Raw genomic sequence first — 21123 nt, 5'->3', positions numbered from 1 at the left:
ATAAATAAATAAATAAATAAATAAATAAATAAATAAATAAATAAATAAAGGTTTTCCTTATTTATCCTGAAACTCATCCCCAACTTTATTTTCGGCTAGAGTATTCTGTCCTTCACTGTGTAATGAACTAACCACACTGAGCTGCTCTTGTTTTCTGAGAGGCTGAAAAAGGGAGCTTCTCCCTCCTTTGCTACCTTTCCTCCCTCTGAGAGGAGACTGGATGAAACCCTTCCCTTTTTGTTAAGCAGAAGGCAGAGACACAAGCTGCATGTAAAACCTGCAAATACACGCCAGTGACAGCAGTCTCGAAAGCACCCACCCTTGCTTCCACACACGCGGAGGGGAGCGCCTAGCCACCATGGCCGCACACGCTTGGTCAGCAATTTGCTGCAGTGGCAGATACTGCCAAGCGGCATCACGTCCCTGATGTCACGTGATTGCCACAACCACCTAGAACGGGGGAGCAGGGAAACCGAAGGAGACACAGAGACGGCCGTTAGAGAGCTAGGAACCCGCAGGGGTTGGACTGGACCCGAGGTCCGCCGCCTCTGGCATGAATCTCCCAGCAGCCGGGCCCTGGTCCTGATGCTGGGCACCCGGAGCGCGCACACCTGCGCGTGGGCAGGACGAGCCAGCCAATGGGGAAGCCGCATCCAGGAGGCGGGACGGGGAAGCGGCTACCGAGAGAGCCTGCCCGAGAGGGATGCAGCTAATGAGCGCCTCGCGCTGGAGAAAGACAGCTGCTCGACCAATGACAGGCAGGGGCCCGCCGGGCTGAAGGCGGAACAGCCAGTGGGGCGCCGGGGCGGGGCGGCGAGCCCAGCGCCAACCCGCGAGCGCCGAGCCCAGGCGTGCTGTCCGGATCGCCGCCCGCCATGGCCCGCGCTGCCCGGCTCCTCGCCGCGCTGGCCGCGTTCCTGGCCGCCGCCGCCACAGGCGGAGACGCCCGGCCCAGCAAAATCGGTGCGGGAAGGACGGGGTGCGGGGCTGCGCAGGGGAGGGCTACGAGGGGAAAAGGATCGTAGCCGGGAGCAACCGGGTGGGGGAAGGAGAAGAAAGCTGGGCGAGGGAGGGTCCTCGTCAGAGGAACTGGCTGGAGAAGGGGCGAGGGACTGAGACTGGGCGAGGAAGGGGACTGGCGGTAGGCAAGGTGCTGATCCCGGGTGGCATGGGCATGTGGCGACGGCTCCCTGGGGCGGAAAAGAGCAAGCTTGGGACCGGACTGGCCACTGATCTCACCAGAAGGTCCAGGGGCATTGAGCATCCGCGGTAGACCTGGCTCTTCGCCAGGTGCCCCGATGGATGACAGAGAGGACCGGGTCTGGGTGATGTCATTCATAAAGGTTTATTGAGGGCCGTCCGTGTAGCAGGCACAGAGCTCCGTAGTTGCTGTGTGGAGACAAGACTGCACAATACAGGGAAGTCAGTGGTAAGGCTGAGAAGGTACCCTGATAGGAAGAGCGGTTCGTCCATCTACCAGGCTCAGGGAGGGCTTCCTAGAAGGAATATCTAAACCAAAACCTCAGGGAGAATAGGAGACAGAACCCATGGTAGGTCTGCTGGCGATCAGTTTGCTGAATGACAGTGGAGAACTTTTAACAGCAGTCATCTTGGGTTTTATTACAATATTTTATTTTGAGGATTTTCAAATGTACAGCAGAGTTGAAAGAACTGGATATACACTGAGCTACTGTGTACTCACCACCTAGATTCTGCCCTTAGCAAACTGCTCCTATACTTGCGTTATTACATAACTATCACCCCCCCCCCCATTAATTCATCTTACATCTTAATGCATTTCAAAATAAATTGCAGACATTAGGACACTTTGCTAAATACTTCCTCATGCATCTCAATGACTAGAGTTCCATATTTGTTTGCAGTTTATTTCTCTTAACAATTGTCATTTTAACTCGACAGGACTCCTCAAGATTTTCCTGTCCCTCACATATAAAATTCCCACAGGCAGAGATGCTAGGCTTCTAGTATGGGGGGACAGAGTCCCCACTCCACAAGCTGCCCTCTGCACCCTTGTTGGCAGCGAGGCGTGTCCCGTGGGAGCACCACAGACCCGGCTACTACAGTGCTAAGGCTTCTTTGGATTATAAAACCGCAGCTGAGGCCATAAAGGGTTAAGACAGGCGAGCCCGCCAGAAATCAGTTCGGGACTGAGAGTTTAGGGTTTTCAGGGGAGAGAAAATCCTGAGAGCTAGGGTGGTCAGAGAAGACCTCAGGGAGAAGGTGGATGTTGAGCCAGTGTCCGAAGGATGGGGAAGTTAGGCAGGCTGTGTCTGGAGGTGCAGGGCACTCCCTTCATCTCTCAAAAAGGGGCAACAGAGCAAGACACTTCACACCGGCCCCTGGGGAAGGGGCAGGGCCTCCTCCCAGCACTCCTGTTTCCAGCAGTGCAGAGCTGGTTGCCTGCCTCGACCCTGCCTCCCTGGCCCCAGGGGTTACCCAGGGCAGGACACTTGGCAATGCCGAGATGCTCAGTAGCTTTTTTGATTGTCCTCAGCTGTCTGACAGAAGCGTCCGTTCGCCTGCGGTGGTTTGGACTCTGCACGACAATGGGGAGCTTCCTGTGACGATGGCTTCACCCCCAGACTGCTGCAGGGTCCAATCCGAATACCTCAGTGTGACATGGGACCCTTTAGCCCCCACCCCCACAGTTCCACACACCCCTGTGCTCGCGCTGTTCTCGTCAGGAAGAATGTGTTTCCGCTGCCCGGCAAAGCCGATTGTCCTCCAGGGTCCTGGTCTAGACGTTACTTTCGCCTGTGTCTTCACATGCTCTGGCAGAATTCGTTGCTTCCTCTTCAGGAGTCCCTAGAACCCTGTGGTCACACTTGGTCACACGTGGTCATAGCTCACTGTGCATGAGTCTGCCCACTCCCTGCATGAGCTCAGGAGGACAAAAGCCCTGCTTGATTTTCTGGTGCCCTAGCACATCTTACCATGGACCAGGGAGTGGGTGTCGGTTTGTGGGCGTTGAATGAGCTGCTTCTCAATGAGGTGAGCTCTTCTGCTTCCCTCTAGCCCTATGGGCAGCTTCCAGGCCTCGTGATATTAGTTCCTCTGAAAAATGGGTAATCTGGGGCTCTGTCGCAAACGGAGGGGAGGGGAGCACACTGGTTGAAAAAGGTTAAGGGCACTCTTGGAAATGGCTTTGTAAACACCGAAAAGGAGGAGGTGGTTTGTTTTTTCAAGATGCAACAAATACTTAGCTTTACTGCCTGCCGGGATCTGGGGGCCTCGTGAGCTGCTCTCAGTCCTTAAACGGACCAGTAGAGCGCAGTGTGCAAGCACGAGGCCCCGGGGAAGGAGTGCGTGCTGTAGCAATATGTGGGAGTGACGCCTGACTTGTCTTCTGTGAGCGAGGCAAGTCAAGCTGTAATTGCACATGGGGCCATAGAAGCAGCGAGGCAAAAGGCAGCAGCCTTCCTGACAAAGGGAGCGACGTAGGCCAAGGCACGAGTGTGAGAGAGCAAAGTCGTGAGTTCCACAGCCAAAGAAGTCGAGGCAGACAAGAAGGTGGAGTGCTGGAGTTGGGGCAGGGAGTGCATAAGTAAATGGAGGCCCATCATAAGAACCGTGTATTTTTTGCCTCCTTACAGGAGCTAGGGGTCTGTCATGGCTCCAGCAGGGGTCTAGTAAGGACAAACCAACACCAGATTTTTCTCCTTTTCTGTTTGGACAGACTGCCAGATGAGAGGAAAGCTGTGTCTCTAATTGCAGGCGGTGTGGCTGTCCGGTTCAGTCGCTTCATGGCTGCCTTGCTGTCTTTGCGCAGTGCTGTTGAGTATGAGCCCCTAGATCGGGATCTGTCCGGACAGTTGTGCCTAGTACCCCTCAGAGCGCACATCGCCAGCGGAACATTTTATCAGCGACTTGGATGAGAACACTCATGACTTATGAACCAAGTTTGCAAAGAGCAGGAAAGCAGGAGGCGTAGTAAAGACAGTAGATAAGATCCCCCAAAGACATCAAAGGTGAAACTTTGGAACGAGAGTCCAAACCGGCATAGAGCGCCCTGCACGGTAGTGAGCAGCCCTTCCCAGGGTGCGTTCCAGTCTTGGCAAACACCGATGTAGAAGTGATTAAAGTGTCAGGGGGTAGGTTGCCCTAGAGCAAGGGTTGGCTGACTTCTTCAGTGAAGGGCCAGAGAGTAAATACCTTAGGCTGCAAAGGCCGTACAGTCTCTGTGGCAGCTACTCATCTCTTCCGCCCTAGCGTGAAAGCAGCCATAAACAAGCCCCAGAAAGAGGGCGATGTGTTCCAGGAGAGCTCTGTTTGCAAAAACAGTCGCCCGTCTAGGACTGGCCCACGGGCTGTAGTTTGCCAACCCCCAGATGAAGGAGTGGTTTCCAAACACTGATCTCACCTAACAGTACCTGCAGTGACCGGGTTTTCACCAATTCAGAGTGAAATAAAAATAGGGACAAGGTAATGAGTGTGTGTAAAACTAAATGTATTCTCTTTAAATGACCATCCAGAATGTTGAGATTCTTTCCTGCTAATGTGTCTTTTTCATTATAAAATGAGTGTTAGGGTAGGTGACAATTTTCAGATTGTCCTTTGCTCTTTGTAAATAGCTTTACTTAAAAACTAGCCTGCAAATTTCCTTTTTGAAAGGTGATAAAACTGTGAAATGCAAGGGAACCCAGGGGGCGGTGAGGGTGGGACCTGCGGCCTCACGCCTGCCTGTGCTCTCTCTCTCTCTCCCCTCCTTTGCCTCCCGGGCCTGCTGACAGCCGTGGTTGGGGCCGGAATCGGGGGCTCTGCAGTGGCCCATTTCCTCCAGCAACACTTCGGCCCCCGGGTGCAGATCGACGTGTTCGAGAAGGGGACTGTGGGCGGCCGCCTGGCCACCATCTCTGTCAACAAGCAGCACTATGAGAGCGGGGCCGCCTCCTTCCACTCCCTGAGCCTGCACATGCAGGACTTCGTCAAGCAGCTGGGTGAGTGCACCGTGCCCGGGCTCCCCGTGTGTTGCGCCCAGGGCTGGCGGCAGCCATTGGGCTCCTCCCACGTGGCCCGGAAGGTCAAGGCCAGAAGGTCATGTAGCCCAATCTCCTCGTTTTACAGATGGAGCAGCTGAGACCAGAGAGGGGAAGGAACTTGCCTGAGGTTACACAGTGAGTTAGTTGCAGAGCCGGGATTAGAACCCAGGTTTGACTCCCCAGCCAGTTTCTTTCCCTTTCAATTTGCTGCCTGTCGATAGCCATAATCATAACGGCTTCCACATGGTGTGGGCTTGCCAGGTACCTGGCATCCTTCTAGGTGGGATGTGGGCATTATGTCACGCCCAATCCTCCCTACCCAGCCGCCCTCCTGCAAGACAGGTGTTAGATCTGAGGAAATGAAGGCTCAGGGGGTGTCTACCCCTCTGCTGTGGCCCCGCCGCGAATGAGTAAGAGCTGGATTCAACCCCGGCAGCATCTAGCAAAACCACAAACAGGGGTAGTGTTTGACACACAAACTCTACTTCTCGGAAGTGGCCCTGCAGGTGTACTTGCAGACGTGCTAAGTGGCATCCAAACAAAGTTATGCATCACAGCGTTGTCTGAGGTAGCAGAAGGTTGAAAATACCCACCTGCCCACCCTCCGGGATCTGAGAGTAGATACTGTTTAAGTACACGGCAGACTATTCCGCCAGATTGAGGAAGTCCTTTAGGCCCAAGTATAGAACATTCTCGGAGACACAGTATGTCAGTAAGGTGCAGAGCCGTGTATGGTATGTGGGGGCGGAGGAGTAACTCCTAGATATATACATACATTCTTAGGAGTGCTGGCAGGAAACATCCCTGGAAGGATTGCTGAGGGAATGTGGCCTCCGCGATGGGGAACTCAGTGGCTCAGGGACAGGAAGGGGTGGGGGGAAGAAACAAACACCTGTGACTTGGGGCAGGTCCTACAACCTAAGCCTCGATTTCTGCATCTGCAACTGGGGGTGCTGTCGCCTGTTCTGCCTCTCCCCAGGCTGAGAGAGGCCGGAGCGAGATGCTGAAGCCTTAGCGCTCCGTAAGCCGTCGCGTGGGGACGGTGGCGAAGAGCTGGGACTCTGTCCAGGTGGTCTTGGTGCCCAGGGCTGCCATCCGAGAGCAAGCAGTCAGTCCCTGGACATTCCGGGATGACATCTGAATTTCCCGCACTCGTGGCGGAGTGCATCCCTGTTGGGAAAAACAACAACTGTAAATGGGTACATTATTTTCATTCCCACGTCTTTATCGACGAGCCTGCCCAGTGCGTTCGTGGGCCGTGTTAAGCCGGCAGCATCAACAGACCGTCGTGTGTTCCTAGTCCTTTAAAGGAGCCAGTCCACTTGCATCCTTCGGGAGGACCCTCAGTGTCGCTCAGGCGCCGCTCGATCTCCTGGGGGGCCCTCCGAGAGGGACCTGAGGGGCTCCGCGCTGTCTCCCTAGGGCTGCGGCCCCGGCGAGAGGTGGTGGGCAGGAGCGCCGTCTTCAGCGGGGAGCACTTCGTGCTGGAGGAGACGGACTGGTACCTGCTCAACGTCTTCCGCCTCTGGTGGCACTACGGCATCAGCTTCCTGAGGCTGCAGATGTGGGTGGAGGAGGTCATGGAGAAGTTCATGAGGTACGGCGGCGCGGGCCGCGGAGGGGTGCCGGGGGGAGCGAGGAAGGCGGACAGGGAAGGAGCCGGCTGGCCCGAAAGCCAGCCGTCAAGCAGGAGAAGGGGGAGAGCCCCTCACGGTCCAGTCCTGCCTCTGGGTGAGCCCCCAGCGCGAGGACCGGGCCGCCGTCGTGCGGGGATGGGTCTCCGGTGTGGTCGCGCTGCGTTCCTTCCCTCCGCGAAACCGAGGGCTCGGAGCGGGGCTTGCCCATGCAGCCACCTGCCAGGGCCTACCTGGGAGGCAGCTGGTGGAAGAGGAGAGAGGGGAGTGGGGTGCCCCAAGGAGTAGGGCCCCATCTGCAGGCGGAGGCCAGCACTCTGCTAGAGCCAGCTGTGGCCATGTGGGATGCCCACCTCCTGTGGCTACGTCTCCCAGTTTTTTAGAAGCAGCTGGAAATCCAGAGTGATGTGTGAAATCTCCTGGTTTTTCAGTACACTCAACCAGTTCATCTTAGAAATAAGCTGAATGAAGCACATCTACAGGCCTCCTACAGCCCCGGGCCGTGCACTTAGAAGCCCTACCGTCCCCCAGTTTTCCCATCTCGAACAAACTCCTTTGTTCATCACCTCTTGCCGCCTTGGGCCCCGGCCTCCTCCCCCACTCCTTCAGATGTCCAGTGTCACTCTGTCCACTTCTCACCGTTCACCCGCTCGCCACTGGCACTCCAGCTTTCTCCTGATGGTCCTCCCTGCTTCCTGGCCCAGACGTAGACATTCAGGATAGCCCCCCGGCCTCCTTGCTGGGTCCTGGCACTTCACCACTCTCTCCACCTCCACACCTATGCTCTTCATGGCATCTCTACCTTCTACTTTCCAGATGTCCCCCAAACGTAATGTCCTTACCCCTCTTTCTTATGTCTTTCTCCCTTGTCCATTTTACCCAAATGGACAACGCTGACTTTTTTCTTTCATGGGAGAGGAACTCTGTCTGGATGTCCCGTTATAACCAGACTCAACACGTTGACAAAGCAGCCCAAGCAGAGGCAGCATTTCAAAGACCAGTGCCTCTGGAAATCCATCAGCCAACAAGTCCCCGCACCTACTAGTCCCTGAGACTGGGGGAGCTGTGGAGGGATGAGACGGGAACTCGGGGTGCATGGGAGCCCTGTCAGATTGAGCCAGAAGGGAGGCCAGGCTGGGCTGGCACAGAGTGTGACCACATTGGCATGAGGCAGGTGCCATCAGGTCCAACATGGCCCTAGAAGCCAGCGTGGAGCCCACACTGCTGGAGGGAGGGATGTGTCAGTGGGGGTGGGCTGTGGCCCGCTGCCTGGCAGTCCCCTCTGGGTGAGGACTGTGTCCTCAGGCAGGGAGTGGCTCTTAGAGGTACCAGAGTTGTCCTTTAGCAAAGCCATGATGCAAAGCCCGGTCTAGTGGGGTTCCAGAGTATTTGCCCTACCTCCTGCACTGTCCCTATAGTTGGGAAAGGCCCACCAGAGTTAGCAAACAGGCCAAGTAACCAGCCTCCTCTCTCACCCCCTACATGGGGAGGAGGGGCGGGGCCCGGCTGGGCCTCCCAGGTACGGTGAGCCGGGAGTGGGTGGTCAGCCAAAAGGCCGTTCCATACATGGGCTCCAACTCTGCGTGTCTCCCAGGATCTATAAGTACCAGGCCCATGGTTATGCCTTCTCGGGCGTGGAGGAGCTGCTCTACTCGCTGGGGGAGTCTGCCTTCGTCAACATGACCCAGCGCTCCGTGGCCGAGTCCCTGCTCCAGGTGGGCGTCACTCAGCGCTTTATCGACGACGTCGTCTCCGCCGTCCTGCGGGCCAGCTATGGCCAGTCTGCAGCGATGCCCGCCTTTGCCGGTGAGCCTCTGGCCCTCGGCCTGTCTCCTGCCCTTCCCTGGCCCACAGTGCCCAGAGTAGGCTGGGCTCCCCGCACCCACCTCACACTTACCAGGCTCAGTACAGTTGCCCAAGCATCTTATTGCCTCAACTCCATTGGATTCTGGCATTGGTCCTCCAGGCTGGCAGGAGGTAATGTTCACCCCACTTCTCAGGTGGTGGAGGCGAAGCTCAGATCTTAGGTCCAATGTGTTTCCACCACTCCTGGTTGGGCTGGCTTCAGGACCTGCCCCACTGGGGCAAGCGGGCACGTGCACAGCCTGCCATCGTCCAGCGCAGGCTGGGTGCTTCTGTTCTAGCCCCCCGACATGGAAGGTGCAGGCTCAGCCCTTGGTCTGCCTCTCAGCTACTCACACTTCCACCCACTGACTCCCAAGCATGACCCCCAGCTCAGACCTCCCTGCAGGACTGTAGGCTCACATGTCAGGTGCTACCCTTATGTCTCCACTGGTGCGCCCGGGGGCACTCAGGGTGGCCAGACCTGAGCTCCTGACCTTTCCCCTCCAGCCTGTCTCTCTTTGAGTGTCCCCAGCCTGGTTGGTAATAGCCCCTTTCTGTTGCTCCAGCCAAAACCTGGACTCGTGCTTTATCTCATATCCATCACATATGTCAAGAAATCTCATTCGCTCTGCCTTCCACATATATCCAGAATCCGACTGCTTCCCACCACTGCTTCCTCCCTGGTCTGAGCTGTCAGCATCCCTTACCCGGATTACTGCAAGTCCCCTGCCAAGCCCCCCTCCCCCACCACTGCCCCCCTTCCCCTTGCAGGCTATTCTCAGTACATCAGCTGGATGACCCTTTCAAAACAAAAGACACATCAGATCAGACCTATGTGTTACACTCTGCAAGGGCTCCCACTTGCCTTCAGGTAAAAGCCAGAGTCCTTCCAGTGGCCTGCAAGGTCCTCCATGGTCCAGGCCCCACCACCTCCCCACTCACTCATCCCAGCCCAGGAGCGTTCCAGATGCACTCTTGCTTTAGGGCTTTTTTTCCACCTGGAACATTCTTCCCTGAGACACAGTCGTGATAAACTCTTGCTCCCCTGGTAACCTCTGACTTTGTGCAGATGTTCCTTTTCATTGATGCTACCCTACCGCACAGTTCCCAACCATGTGGACGCCTCCTCCTGCCCCCAGCAGTGCCCGTCCCTCTACCCTGCAGTGTCTGCTTCTAGCCGCCTATCTCATTTACTTCTTCCATCTCTTCCCACTAGAATGTCGGCTTCCCAAGGGCAGGAAGCTCTGTCTCCTTTGTTTACTGATGTATCCCAAACCCTTAGAACAGGGCCTGGACCAGTGGAGGCACTCAGCCCATTTTTGTTGAATAAATGAATGAAAAGGTTTGTATTTGACAAGCACCCCCCTCGTGCCCAGGATGGGGCCCCTCCGGCTGCTGGCATGGCTAGCTCCTTCCCAGCCTTGCGGTCCCGCCAAGTGTCCCCTCAGCGAGGCTCTTCTGCTCATTCTTCCAGTAGCTTATGAGTATCTTTCAAGATACAATTCATATACCACACAATTCACCCATTTATTTTTTTAAAGATTTTATTTTTAAGTAATCGCTATGCCCAACGACCCAATGTGGGGCTTGAACTCACAACCCTAAGATCAAAAGTCACACGTTCCACCGACTGAGCCAGCGAGGTGCCCCCAATTCACTGATGTAAAGTGGATTTGAGTTGTGCCTCCGTTGTCACAATCCGTGGTAGAACATTCTCACGGCCTCCAGGATACCCCATAGCTGTAGCCATCGCCTCGCTGACAACCCCCCGCCTTCTAGCCCTGGGCAGCCGTAAATACACTTTGTGTTTCCGGGGATTTGCCCCTTCTGGGCAGGCAGTAGGAACGAATCTTATCATCTGTGATCTTTAATCGATGGCTCTTGCACTGAGCATGTTTTCGCGTCATAGCCCTGTGAATTCTGTTGTATTCGTGTATGTGTGTCCCTCCATGCCCATGCTGGGGGAGTCTTGGCCTGAGAGGGAGGCCCAGCAGGTAGGATGGTGCTGGACTCTCCAGCCCCACAGCCCAGTGATTCCGAGAACCCACTGGCCACTCTCCCCCTTTGCCCAGGAGCCATGTCGCTAGCCGGGGCCCAGGGCAGCCTGTGGTCTGTGGAGGGAGGCAACAAGCTGGTTTGTTCCGGTCTGCTGAAGCTCACCAAGGCCAATGTGATCCATGCCACAGTGACCTCCGTGACCCTGCAAAATACAGGTGAGTGAGCAGAGCAGGGCACGTCGCTACTCCATGTCCTAGACCGGGAACACGTCCACCAGTCTCCCTAAACCCTGAGGCTGCCACGTGGTTCCAAAAAACCAATGGGAAGCCCCAGCACTGCCCATTGACACCAGAGGGCACTGTCGTCCTGATTCAAATGTCAGAGCCAGAAAGCTGAGTCTCGCATTCAGCATTCAGCCAGCCCCGTTCGATTGACCGTGGACGACTTTGAGCCTCAGCCTTGCTTCAGTCCCTCCAGCTAGTCAGCCGCAGAGCTACAGCAAAAGCTCGGGACTCCTGACTCCCAGTCCAGTGCTCCCTCTGCAGCCACGCCAGCATGGAAAGCCCAGGACCCACCATCCTGACAGCCCTGCTGCCCCCAGAGCCTCGGACCCTCAGCGCTGGATGCCAGGTGGAGATCAGTGGGTAGTGGGCAAGAAATAAATGGACTTTTGTGCTCTATTCTCTCCTTCCAGAAGGGAAACCCCTGTACTATGTAGAGTACGAGAATGAGGCGGGCAACGGCTCCGACTTCTATGACATCGTGGTCATCGCCACGCCCCTGCACCTGGACAACAGCAGCTCCATCGCCTTTGAAGGCTTCGACCCGCCCATCGAGGCCGCCCAGGGCTCTTTCCAGCCCACCGTGGTCTCCTTGGTCCACGGCTACCTCAACTCTTCCTACTTCGGTTTCCCCGACCCCAAGCTTTTCCCCTTTGCCAGCATCCTCACTACAGATTTCCCCAACTTCTTCTGCTCTCTGGACAACATCTGTCCCGTCAACATCTCGGCCAACTTCCGGCGGAAGCAGCCTCAGGAGGCCGCCGTTTGGCGAGTCCAGTCCCCCAAGCCCCTGCTCCGGTCCCAGCTGAAGACCCTCTTCCGCTCCTATTACTCGGTGCAGACAGCCGAGTGGCAGGCGCACCCCCTGTACGGCTCCCACACCACCCTCCCACGCTTCGCCCTCCACGACCAGCTCTTCCACCTCAATGCCCTGGAGTGGGCGGCCAGCTCCGTGGAGGTGATGGCTGTGGCTGCCAAGAACGTGGCCCTGCTGGCTTACAACCGCTGGTACCAGGACCTGGACAAGATCGACCAAAAGGATTTGATGCACAAGGTGAAGACGGAGCTGTGAGGGCTCCGGGGGGAGCCCGGGAACGCCCACCCTCGCTGAAGATGGCTCATCCCACAGTGGCCACGGCCNNNCAGGCTGCGCCCGCCGCCAGTCCTCCTGCGTGCAGCTGCTGCTCCTTCCGGCGCGGGTCCAGGTGGCCCACTCTCTGCCTCTCTATCTTAAGGACTTTCACAGCGTTTGCTTCTTTTTAAGGGGAGAAAAAGAGAAGGGAAGGAAATTCAGGCTTCTATTCATTTTATTTATTTTTTTTAAGAAGAAATAAAAATCCAGCCTCTCCAGCTGCTTCTGACTTGGTTTCCTAACTCGAAGATGGGGATAACTGGGAGGAAATACAGGACAGAGAATGCTGAATCACATTCTTTATTGCTTTTCATGGTCTACTCCCAAAACGTAGGCCAGGCAGCACCTACAGTGAGACACATGTACCAGGGCGCCTCAGGGGCTCAGTCGGTTGAGCTGCCGGCTCTTGATTTCAGCTCAGGTCATGATTCAGGGTCCTAGGATCAAGCCCTGCGTTGGGCTCTAGGCTCTGCGTTCAGCGGGGAGTAGGCTTAAGATTCTGCTACTCCCCCTGTTCGTTCTCTCTCTTTCTTGCCCTCTCTCTTTCAAATAAATAAAATCTTTAATAAAAATAGAGACATGTACCAGATGGCTAAAAATAAAGTAGAAGGGAAGATCAGAAAACATAAGACTTGATAATAGCTCCTATTTCCTGTGCATGTGCTGGATATGTCCTAGTTTTTAACTAGGTACCTAGACACCACCCAAGCCTCTCAACCACACTGCATATTGGGAGAGATGACGGTGGTGGGACCCAAGGAAGAGATGGTTACTGAGATGGTTAGTGAAGCCATTAGTATAACTCTGAGCTTCCTGGCCACCAGTGGAAAAAGGGAAATACACCAGGCCATAGGAAGAGGAAAGCTTTTCCTTGGCACCTGGAAGAGTTGACCATTCTACCCATTATGCAAAGGTTGAAGAGTGATGTGGTGGATCTTTCTTGCAAGAATACAAGTTCCCAGATGGTGGAGGGCAGCCCTACCTTACCTGCAGACATTCATCCCAGCAGAAGAAAGGATGAAAGGTGTCAGGATGGAGTTCCGAGATTAAACAGAGGCCGATGCCCAGCTCCCACCCAGACCCATTAAATCTGGCTCTGGGGGGAGGCCCAGAAATGATGAGGACACAGCACTGCCAAACTGATACTGTGCTTTCCTAACAGGAATGGCTCCCAGGGTCATCCATCGAACTTCCCTCTTTCTGTAGAGATGGTGACAACAGCCCAGCATGAGGAAATTACTCACCCAAGATCTCTTGGTGAGTTCAGAGGGCTTAAATCTGGAGCTTCTCCCTAAAAATAATTAAATTCAGAGGCGCCTGGGTGGCTCAGTCGATTAAGCATCTGACTTGGTTTCAGCTCAGGTCATGATCTCAGGGTCATGGGATCAGAGCCCTACCTTGGGCTCTGTGCTCAGTGCAGTCGGCCTGAGATTCTTTCCTCCTCCCTCTGCTCCTTCCCTTGCTGGCGCATGCCCTCTCTCTCTCTCTTTCAGATATATAAATAAAATCTTAAAAAAAAAAAAATTGAATTCAGCATGGGGCAAAATGCCCCGCAAGTAGGTGGAGGCCCACACTGGCCTCGAAGTAGTTTTTGCTGTGCCGAGGTGATAGTGGTGGCAGTGAAGAAGATGGGGCCTTTGAAGTGCACCTAGCGCGTACCTGTCGGTTATTACAGGAACCGCGAAGCTGGCACATCAGTAAGAATGCTTTTGGCTGCAGCAGTAGAAAACCAACCTTCAACTGGCCCCAGCAATAAAAAGGTCTTACGGGTTATGGGAGTCCAGGCACGGGGCAAGCATCAGCTCTGTGCCGTGCCAGACCCATTTCTTCTCTCCTGGTCAAGCACGGCTGCCAAGAGGTCTCTCGGGCCTGTGAACCAAAGCCGGCTCTGGGCCAGTTGGGCCCCTGCTGAACCAATTCGCTGTGGCCAAGCAAATGCCGTGTGTGCTGATTGGCTTACGACTCCGCTGCTAGCCCAGTCATCAGGACACGGGGTGCAACGAAGCTGATTGGCTTAGAAGAGTCAAGTCCCTCCCCTGGAGCGGAGGGGGTCTCATCCAAACTACAAATTTGGAAACGTGGAAAGGGTGTTAGAGAGACCCTCGATGTCAACCACATGCGGGATGGGGCTGTGCCCTCCCCTCTTCTCAAGGCCAGTGGCCTCAATCTGTGATGACATCTTTTCATGGTCTCTGTTGGAAATGAAGATGCCATGGGCTGTCATGGTGTCTTTGATGAGCATCGGTATTGGGCCAGAGGACCAAGGCCTGTTTCAAACTTGTCTCTGATAACCATGCCTCCCTCGCGGTCCTAAGGCTGTGCACACAGAAGGGGCAAACCAGGACAGTTACACCTGACCCCCAGCCCTCAGCTGCGGCCTTGGCTCTGTGCCCCAGCCTGACTGCAGCGGAGCTGGCTCGTTCTTCAGGAACTTCCTTTATCTGGGTAGACAGGCCTGAACAGCTCAGAACCAACTGCGGCCAAAATGCCCACACTTCCTGCTGGCCTGCTTCCCCACGCCCAGTCCTAGGAGCTGGATCTCACCCCCTCTCTGCCTGCAAGGAAAATCCAGAGATTCCTGAAGGTAGCAGGAGGGAGCATGGGGACCAGCAGAAAGCCTTGGCCCCAGGACCCAGCCTAGCCTTCTCAGACCAGGACAGGAGCCCCCAAGGGCCCACAGCCCTCTGGGAGAAGAGAGGGCATTTGCAGAGACAGAGAGAGCCCTATAATCTGCCAAACAAAGAAGGACGGAGGCCCCACTCCTCCGCAGTAGTCCTGGAGCAGTGTGGTGGACATTAAAACTCTTTGCAGGGACTCCACTCCCAGAGCAGGTGACCTAAGTGACACTTCAACACTTGGAGGGAGGGGAGGTTGTGGAGGGCAGAGCTGGGGATGACTAAGGAATGGCAGGGGCGAGAGGAATCTCGCTGCTGAGCCACCTTGAAGGAGCAGCAGGAGCTGGGGCAGATCTTGAACTCCCCCTAGAGGCCTCCATGCACACGTGCACGCACCCATTCATTCCCCAAGCCCCGCACCCTCTTCAGCGCTGGACCTCATGCTAGGTGCTGGAGACGCAGCGCTGAAGGGGGCAGATGGAGCCCCTATTCTCGTGGAGTGCGGCTTCCTCACCAGATAGCGCAAAACATGAAACACACGTAGGCTTCAACCAAAGGAGGTTGCTGGGCATGGTGTAGACCCAGCACTCTCCCTGGACCTCCAAAGGTCCTGAGCTCCTTGCTGCTGCCTTTGAACCAGGGGACTGGGAAGGACCAGCTGCCAGCCCAGGCTCACGAGGCCACGTTCCTAAGCTGGAGAATGGTAACCCTGGAAAAGACCCCAAAGATCCTAAATCCCATCTGCTCATTTCACGGATGAGAATACCGAAGCCCAGACGGAGGAAAAGGCAGCATCCTTAGAAAACTAACCAGTGTTTATTGAGGACCTCGTGTGTCTGATGCCTGGTAGGAATTGGACAGCCTGCCCCACCTGGATGAGGAGTTTCCCCACCCTGTCCCCATGCCCCAGGGAACCCAGGGTCTCCCAGGACTAGAGCAATCCTCCTGCAGCTCCGTTCTTCCCACGCCCTCACCCCACAACCAGGCTTGAAGGCCATGGGTCCCTCATATGCCGCTGAAGTCCTAAGGCCGGGAGAGCAGGCTGCGGGGGCCTCAGAGATGAACAGCCCCAGGGAGGAGGAACGGCTGCGGAAGGCATCCGCTCGGGCTGGCACACGAAGTCTATTTTCCATGTGTCTGGAACCAGGCCAAAGCTTCCTGGGGTAATTTTAACCAGTATCCACTCTAGAACAATACCAAAAAAGGTAAGTTGCTTACCACCCCAGACAGGCACATACCTAATCATTGCCCTTTCATGAATTAGACTCTTAAAACTTTCAGAGCTAAAACCGAAGGTAGAGGAGCCAAGCCAATTATCCCTATATTGGCTGTTGGCCTCTTATTGAAATTATCTCTGAAGTGCCAGCTATTCTTACCCTCAGAAAATAGCCTCACCCCCTCAGCTGTCTTGGGGTAGGGAAGGTATTTTTAGACCCTAGAACAGCTGATTAAGGACTAGCTGCAGGGGCTGGGAGGTCAGGGGGAGGATTGAATTGCAAGGAGCTAATGGGAAGCGTAGGGAGTTATCCAGGGGGCAGGAACCTGAAGGGCTTTAGGACAAGTCAGCCCGAGGTGACTTTTTGATCAGCAGAGTGTCTTGATATAAGCCACTGATTCTCAACTGAGGGTTGATGGAGGGGACGGGATGGGCGAGATGGGTGATGGGTATTAAGGATGGCACTTGTGGTATGTAAGTGATGAATCACTAAATTCTACTCCTGAAACCAATATTGCACTGTATGTTAATTAACTAGAATTTAAATTAAAAAAAAAAAAGCCAATGGTTCTCGAAGTGTGGCCCCTAGGCAAACAGCATCAGTGTCACCTGGGAACCACTGCATTAGAAATGCCAAGTTTCTGGGGCACCTGGGTGGCTCGGTTAAGTATCTGCCTTCTGCTCAGGTCATGATCCCGGGGTCCTGGGATCGAGTCCCGAGTTGGGCTCCCTCTCAATGGGGAGTCTGCTTCTCCCTCTGCCCCTCTTGCCCACTCATGCTCTCTTGAACGCGTGCTCTCTCTCTCTAACATAAATAAATAAAATCTTTAATAAGAAGGAAGGAAGGAAGGAAGGAAGGAAGGAAGGAAGGAAGGAAGGAAGGAAGGGAGGGAGGGAGGGAGGGAGGGAGGAAGGAAGGAAGGGAGGAAGGAAGGGAGGAAGGAAAAGGAAAGCCAAGTTTCAGCTCCCACCTGGAAACTACTGAATTAGAACCACTGCCTGCGGGGCCCAGCAACCTTTGTTTTAAGGAGCCCTCCAGATGATTCTGGTGCTAGCTAAGGTTTGAGAATCACTGATATCAGCAAGCCGTCTAGCCGGATCCCTTTGCACATAAGGCGGAGGAAAGGATGGCCTACACCGGTGTGCTTCTCAACTCTTGAGTGTTAGTTCAAAGCGAGGGATCCCAGCCCAGAAAAATGCATACCCACAGGGAAGTCTCAGGGCCTGGCTGGCCCGGGTGAAAAACCCCGACTCTTTGGCAACCCAGAGTCTCTTCTCTGCGTCTAAGGCTGCCTGCAGAGACTCTCAGAGCGGAAAGAGACCTAATAGGTCACTTAGTCCAGTCAGAGCCGGGATCGGTTGCCCAGGACCCAGAGAACCTCAGCAGTAGCTGGACCCTTCCAGACACTGGGACTCACCGCTTCCTAAGAGCTTGTTTGTAAGTGTCCTTGACTAGTTTGGGGAGAGTTGTGCTTGCTCGCTCCTATATAGGTCTAGATCAACCAAGCTCCAATAATTTGCTTGAAATTGGCTTATAAACCCGAATTAAAGGAAGTATGTGACTGCCCTACATGGTAGCAATGAATACGGTATTTTTAAATGAACCTATCTCAGTGTTGGAGAACTCTGAGTGATGGACTGTCCTCCTTTATATTGATCCGAAATCTGCCTCCCTGCAACCTCCCATCCCCACCCTGGTTTCGGCTTCAGAGCCACAAGGAGCAAACCCAAGGTCTTGCTTAACCAAAGACAGCGTTTACTTTTCATGGGCCTTGCTGGGTGTGGGAGCGCAGGGAGGCTGGTCTCTGGCCCCCCGCAGGCTCCCGGGTCAGAAGATGCAGGTGCAGCCCACCGCGATGGTCTCCATGACGGCGCGCTGGCGGCAGGGCCCGGTGCGTGGTGGCAGCGGGCAGAGGCGGCGGCGCACAGGCACCTGGCTGAACACGGGCACGCTCACCATGCTGCGGTCCTCCTGCATGGTGAAGGGGTTCACGCAGCCCAGACACAGGCACCGTGCCTCCGGCAGGTCCACAGGGATGCGGCTCGGGTCATGGTTGATGCTGCGAGAAGGCAGGGGAGAGCCCTGAGTGGCAGGTGCTCAGGACTGGGCGAGTCCGTGCCTATGCCCCCACAGCCCTACCTTTCCTAACTGGGGTTTTCATCGCCGCAGCAAGACTGTGCTCTGCTAGGGGGGCCTGGGCAGTGATGAACTCTGGGTTCCAGGTGAGAAAACCAAAGATCTTAGAAGACAAGGCCGCCTCAAAGTTATCCAGGCTCAAGGTCACCAGTCAGTCACCCAGTTCCCTTCTTTCATGCCCAAGTTGCCCATCCCAGCACTAGATTGTACTGTGGGATCGCAAAGAAGCGAAGGCTTTCCTCTGTGTCCCGCCCCCTCCCCCGCCTCGTGTTTATATTCACGGGAAAGTTCATCCACAGGAAATGACATGAGCACGTCGATGCTTAATCATCACCAGAAGAGGAGTCAGGAGACCTGGACTCTATTCTGACTGCGTTTCTCTTCATTCAAGACAGACTTTTCACACTCCCACCACGTGGGTGAAACTGTCTAGACATGAGGTGCTCTCTGACGGACAGCACACACAGGCTCCTTCCTCGAGCTGAGAGTGTAGGCACTCACTTTGTGACCTCGCCTTCCTCGGGCCTCAGCTTTCTGGTCTGCTAAATGGGAGGGAGGCCGTGTGACGGTGGCCCTGAGGCATCTGCATCTCCACTTATTAGAAATGCAAAATCTCATCCCTACGCCAGATCTCCCGAATCAAAACTTGCATTTTTATAAGATCCCCTCCCAAATCAAGGCCACAGTCAAGTCTGAAGCCCAGCTTTGCAGGATCTTCCGGGACCTTTCCAATTGCCACATTGCAGATACGGTAGCCAGTGGCCACGTGTGGCTATTTAAATTTAAGTCGATCAGAATTAGTCAACCATCCTTCAGTTAAAATAAATCAATGTAAAATTAACGAATAACCGAAACGAGCTCCTCAGTTGCCCCGGCTGCGTGACAAGGGCTCGGTAGCCGCACGAAGCTACAAGATCAGACTTCACATCGTCACAGAAAGTTCTCTTGAACATGTTCTTCTACAGCCTCGGGACCTAAGTTGTGCAGCTAAGAGATATTTGGCCTGGGGGCACCTGCGTGGCTCAGCTGGTTAAACATTCGACTCTCGGTTTTGGCTCAGGTCATGATCTCAGGGTTGTGAGGTTGAGCCCCCCTTTGGGCTCTGCACTCAGCGGGGGGTCTGCTTGAGATTCTCGCTCTCCCCCTGCCCCGTCCCTCCTCCTGGTCTTGCTCTCTCTCTCTCTCTCTTTCTCAAATAAACCTTAAAAAAAAATCTTTGGCCTGATTTGTGAGTGAGGGACCTTCCAGGTTAGTCTGTTTCCGCATTACTCGTTTAGCACATAGACATTCGGCCCCTTCTGCACGCCAGGGTCTGTGCCTAGAAGGAGAGCTATGGCCGAGCCGAGACCCCGACCCCATCAGCAGGGATGGCAGGTCTTGACCCACAAACCTGGCTGCGCACCCTAACCGCGCGGAGATGTATGAAATAGCACTTCCTGGGCCTCTTCCTGGAGACTGTGATTGCGTGGGCCCCGAGAATCCTTCCATGACTCTGATGCGGGCCCTGGGAAGGTGCCAGTATAATGTGAGACAGACGCAGCCGCAGCAACTCCATGCCACCTGCAAGAACTGTCACTGGGAAGCGTGCACAAGGCTGAGGTGGAGGAAGTGACAGCCTTGCATTTGCTTCGGCGGGGACGTGAACCGTAATCCCCATAGCTCATTCAATAACAAGCCTATAAAACCTATGAAGTGAGACTCTTGTCTATGGGAAACAATTGAGGGTCACTGGAGGGAAGGTGGGTGGGAGTTGGGGTCACTGGGTGATGGGCATTAAGGAGGGCCCGTGATGTGATGAGCACTGGGCGTTACAGGCAACTGACGAATCACTGACCTCTTCCTCTGAAACTAATGATGTACTATAGGTCGGCTAATTGTATTTAAATTTTTTAAAGTGAAAAACAAACCCACCTACGAAGAATGAACCTGTAAGCCCTGCACTTACACCGAGGAACTGAGGCTCCGGGAGGCTGAGCTTGCCCTCAGCCGCACACCCAGTAAGAAGCCCAGCCGGGATGCAAACCTGCGCTCCGGCCTCTGCATCCAAGGTCTGACGAGGACAATGGTGGGGACAGTGGGCACGGTGTGTGGCTTGCCCCCAGCTGCCCAGCACGGCCCGGCCTACCTGTAGCCCCAGGGCGACAGGCTCCGCTTGTTGGACAGCCACAGCTGCAGGTTGACCTCACACTTCCTCTTGGCCGGCTCGGAGCTGTTCCTCAGCTGGGCCACCATCTCCCCGAGGCTCCTCTCGTATTCCTCCATGCGGGCGTACGGCTTCGCCTGTGACACCAGGTCCAGCGGCACCTGGTGAGGCCCTGGAGCCAGGGTGCCAGGCCGCCCTGGCCCCTTCCTCTTGCTTTTGGGGTTCCTGGGCTGGCCCAGCCCCAGGGAGATGGAGAGGGTGAGAAGGAACAGCTGGGGAAGAAGGCCGCACGTCAAAGGTAGGAGAGCCAGGTCTCCCTCTGGGCCAAGACTCAGGGCCCAGGGAGGAGAGAGGGAAGAGAGCCTCTGTGGGGGCCCCCGTCACCTGCCATATGCCCGGCCTGGTCCCGCCAGGCCATCACACGTGTAGCACACGTGCGTGTATGGGCTACAGTCGTCACTGAGTCCCTCCTGTAGCACCCCTTAAACATCTCCCCACCCTTCCACTTCTCTGGGCAGCCAGCCTCACTTCCCTCAGAAGCCTCCTACCCGCTCTCCCCAAATCTTCCCTGGCTCCTTCAATCCGTTCTCCATGCCACGGCCAAGGACAGCTGTTTGAAATGCAAATCTGATCATGTCACCCTCCAGCTTACCCCCGTTCACCCGCAGGGTAACAACACCCTAACTGAGCTCTGCCTCCTCAGATCACCCAGGACTTCCTCTCACACCTGTGCTCCAGCCTCTGGCCCTTTCTGAAGCCCTTCTTCCCACCATGCTCCTTCCTGCCACAGGGACTTTGCACAGGCTGCTCCCTGCAGTGTGCTGCCTCCCCTCACCTTCTAAATGCCTCTTACCCCTCATGTCTCAGCACAGTGTCACTTAGGGGTGCCTCAGCAGACTTTCTTGGGCTCCCAACACCACACACCCCTTGCGTGACTGCAGGCTTATAGTCTGTGTGTGTGGTTCTCTTATACGTCTGTCCCCCACTGAGCACAGACCCCGTGTGGACAGACATTGCAACAGTTTCCACGTAGTGTCTCACACCCCTGTGGCTGGGTCAGGGAACGGCTGCCGCCAACCCTGCCCTTCGGTAGCTCTGGAACAGGGAGCACACGGTGGACAA

General features: G+C 55.3%; 2 protein-coding genes across 3 annotated transcripts in view; one reads left to right on the top strand and one right to left on the bottom strand.

Moving 5' to 3' along the window:
- Positions 1–12108, top strand: part of PCYOX1L (prenylcysteine oxidase 1 like) — a 13236-nt gene extending 1128 nt beyond the window's left edge. Inside the window, exons 1-6 of one of the 2 annotated variants that reach the window (XM_008692741.2) lie at positions 824–963; positions 4752–4958; positions 6423–6597; positions 8229–8440; positions 10552–10692; positions 11172–12108. In XM_008692741.2, coding sequence (XP_008690963.2) covers positions 876–963; positions 4752–4958; positions 6423–6597; positions 8229–8440; positions 10552–10692; positions 11172–11830 — 1482 coding nt within the window. In that variant the 5' untranslated portion in view covers positions 824–875 and the 3' untranslated portion in view covers positions 11831–12108. Of the gene's footprint in view, positions 1–823; positions 964–4751; positions 4959–6422; positions 6598–8228; positions 8441–10551; positions 10693–11171 lie in introns of those variants that run through there. The other variant, XM_040630429.1, reaches the window with a different exon arrangement.
- Positions 12109–17048: 4940 nt separating this feature from the next.
- On the bottom strand, positions 17049–20381 carry IL17B (interleukin 17B; the record flags this gene model as incomplete). The annotated part of the gene is made up of 2 exons (XM_040630618.1): positions 17049–17781; positions 19984–20381. Coding segments are annotated over 2 exons (630 nt in total), but the record flags the coding sequence as incomplete, so codon positions are not given.
- Positions 20382–21123: the final 742 nt, after the last annotated feature.

This window comes from Ursus maritimus, unplaced genomic scaffold, assembly GCF_017311325.1.
Source record: "Ursus maritimus isolate PB19 unplaced genomic scaffold, ASM1731132v1 scaffold_15, whole genome shotgun sequence".
NCBI classification, from domain to species: domain Eukaryota; kingdom Metazoa; phylum Chordata; class Mammalia; order Carnivora; family Ursidae; genus Ursus; species Ursus maritimus.
This window is presented reverse-complemented; position numbering and strand designations above follow the sequence as displayed.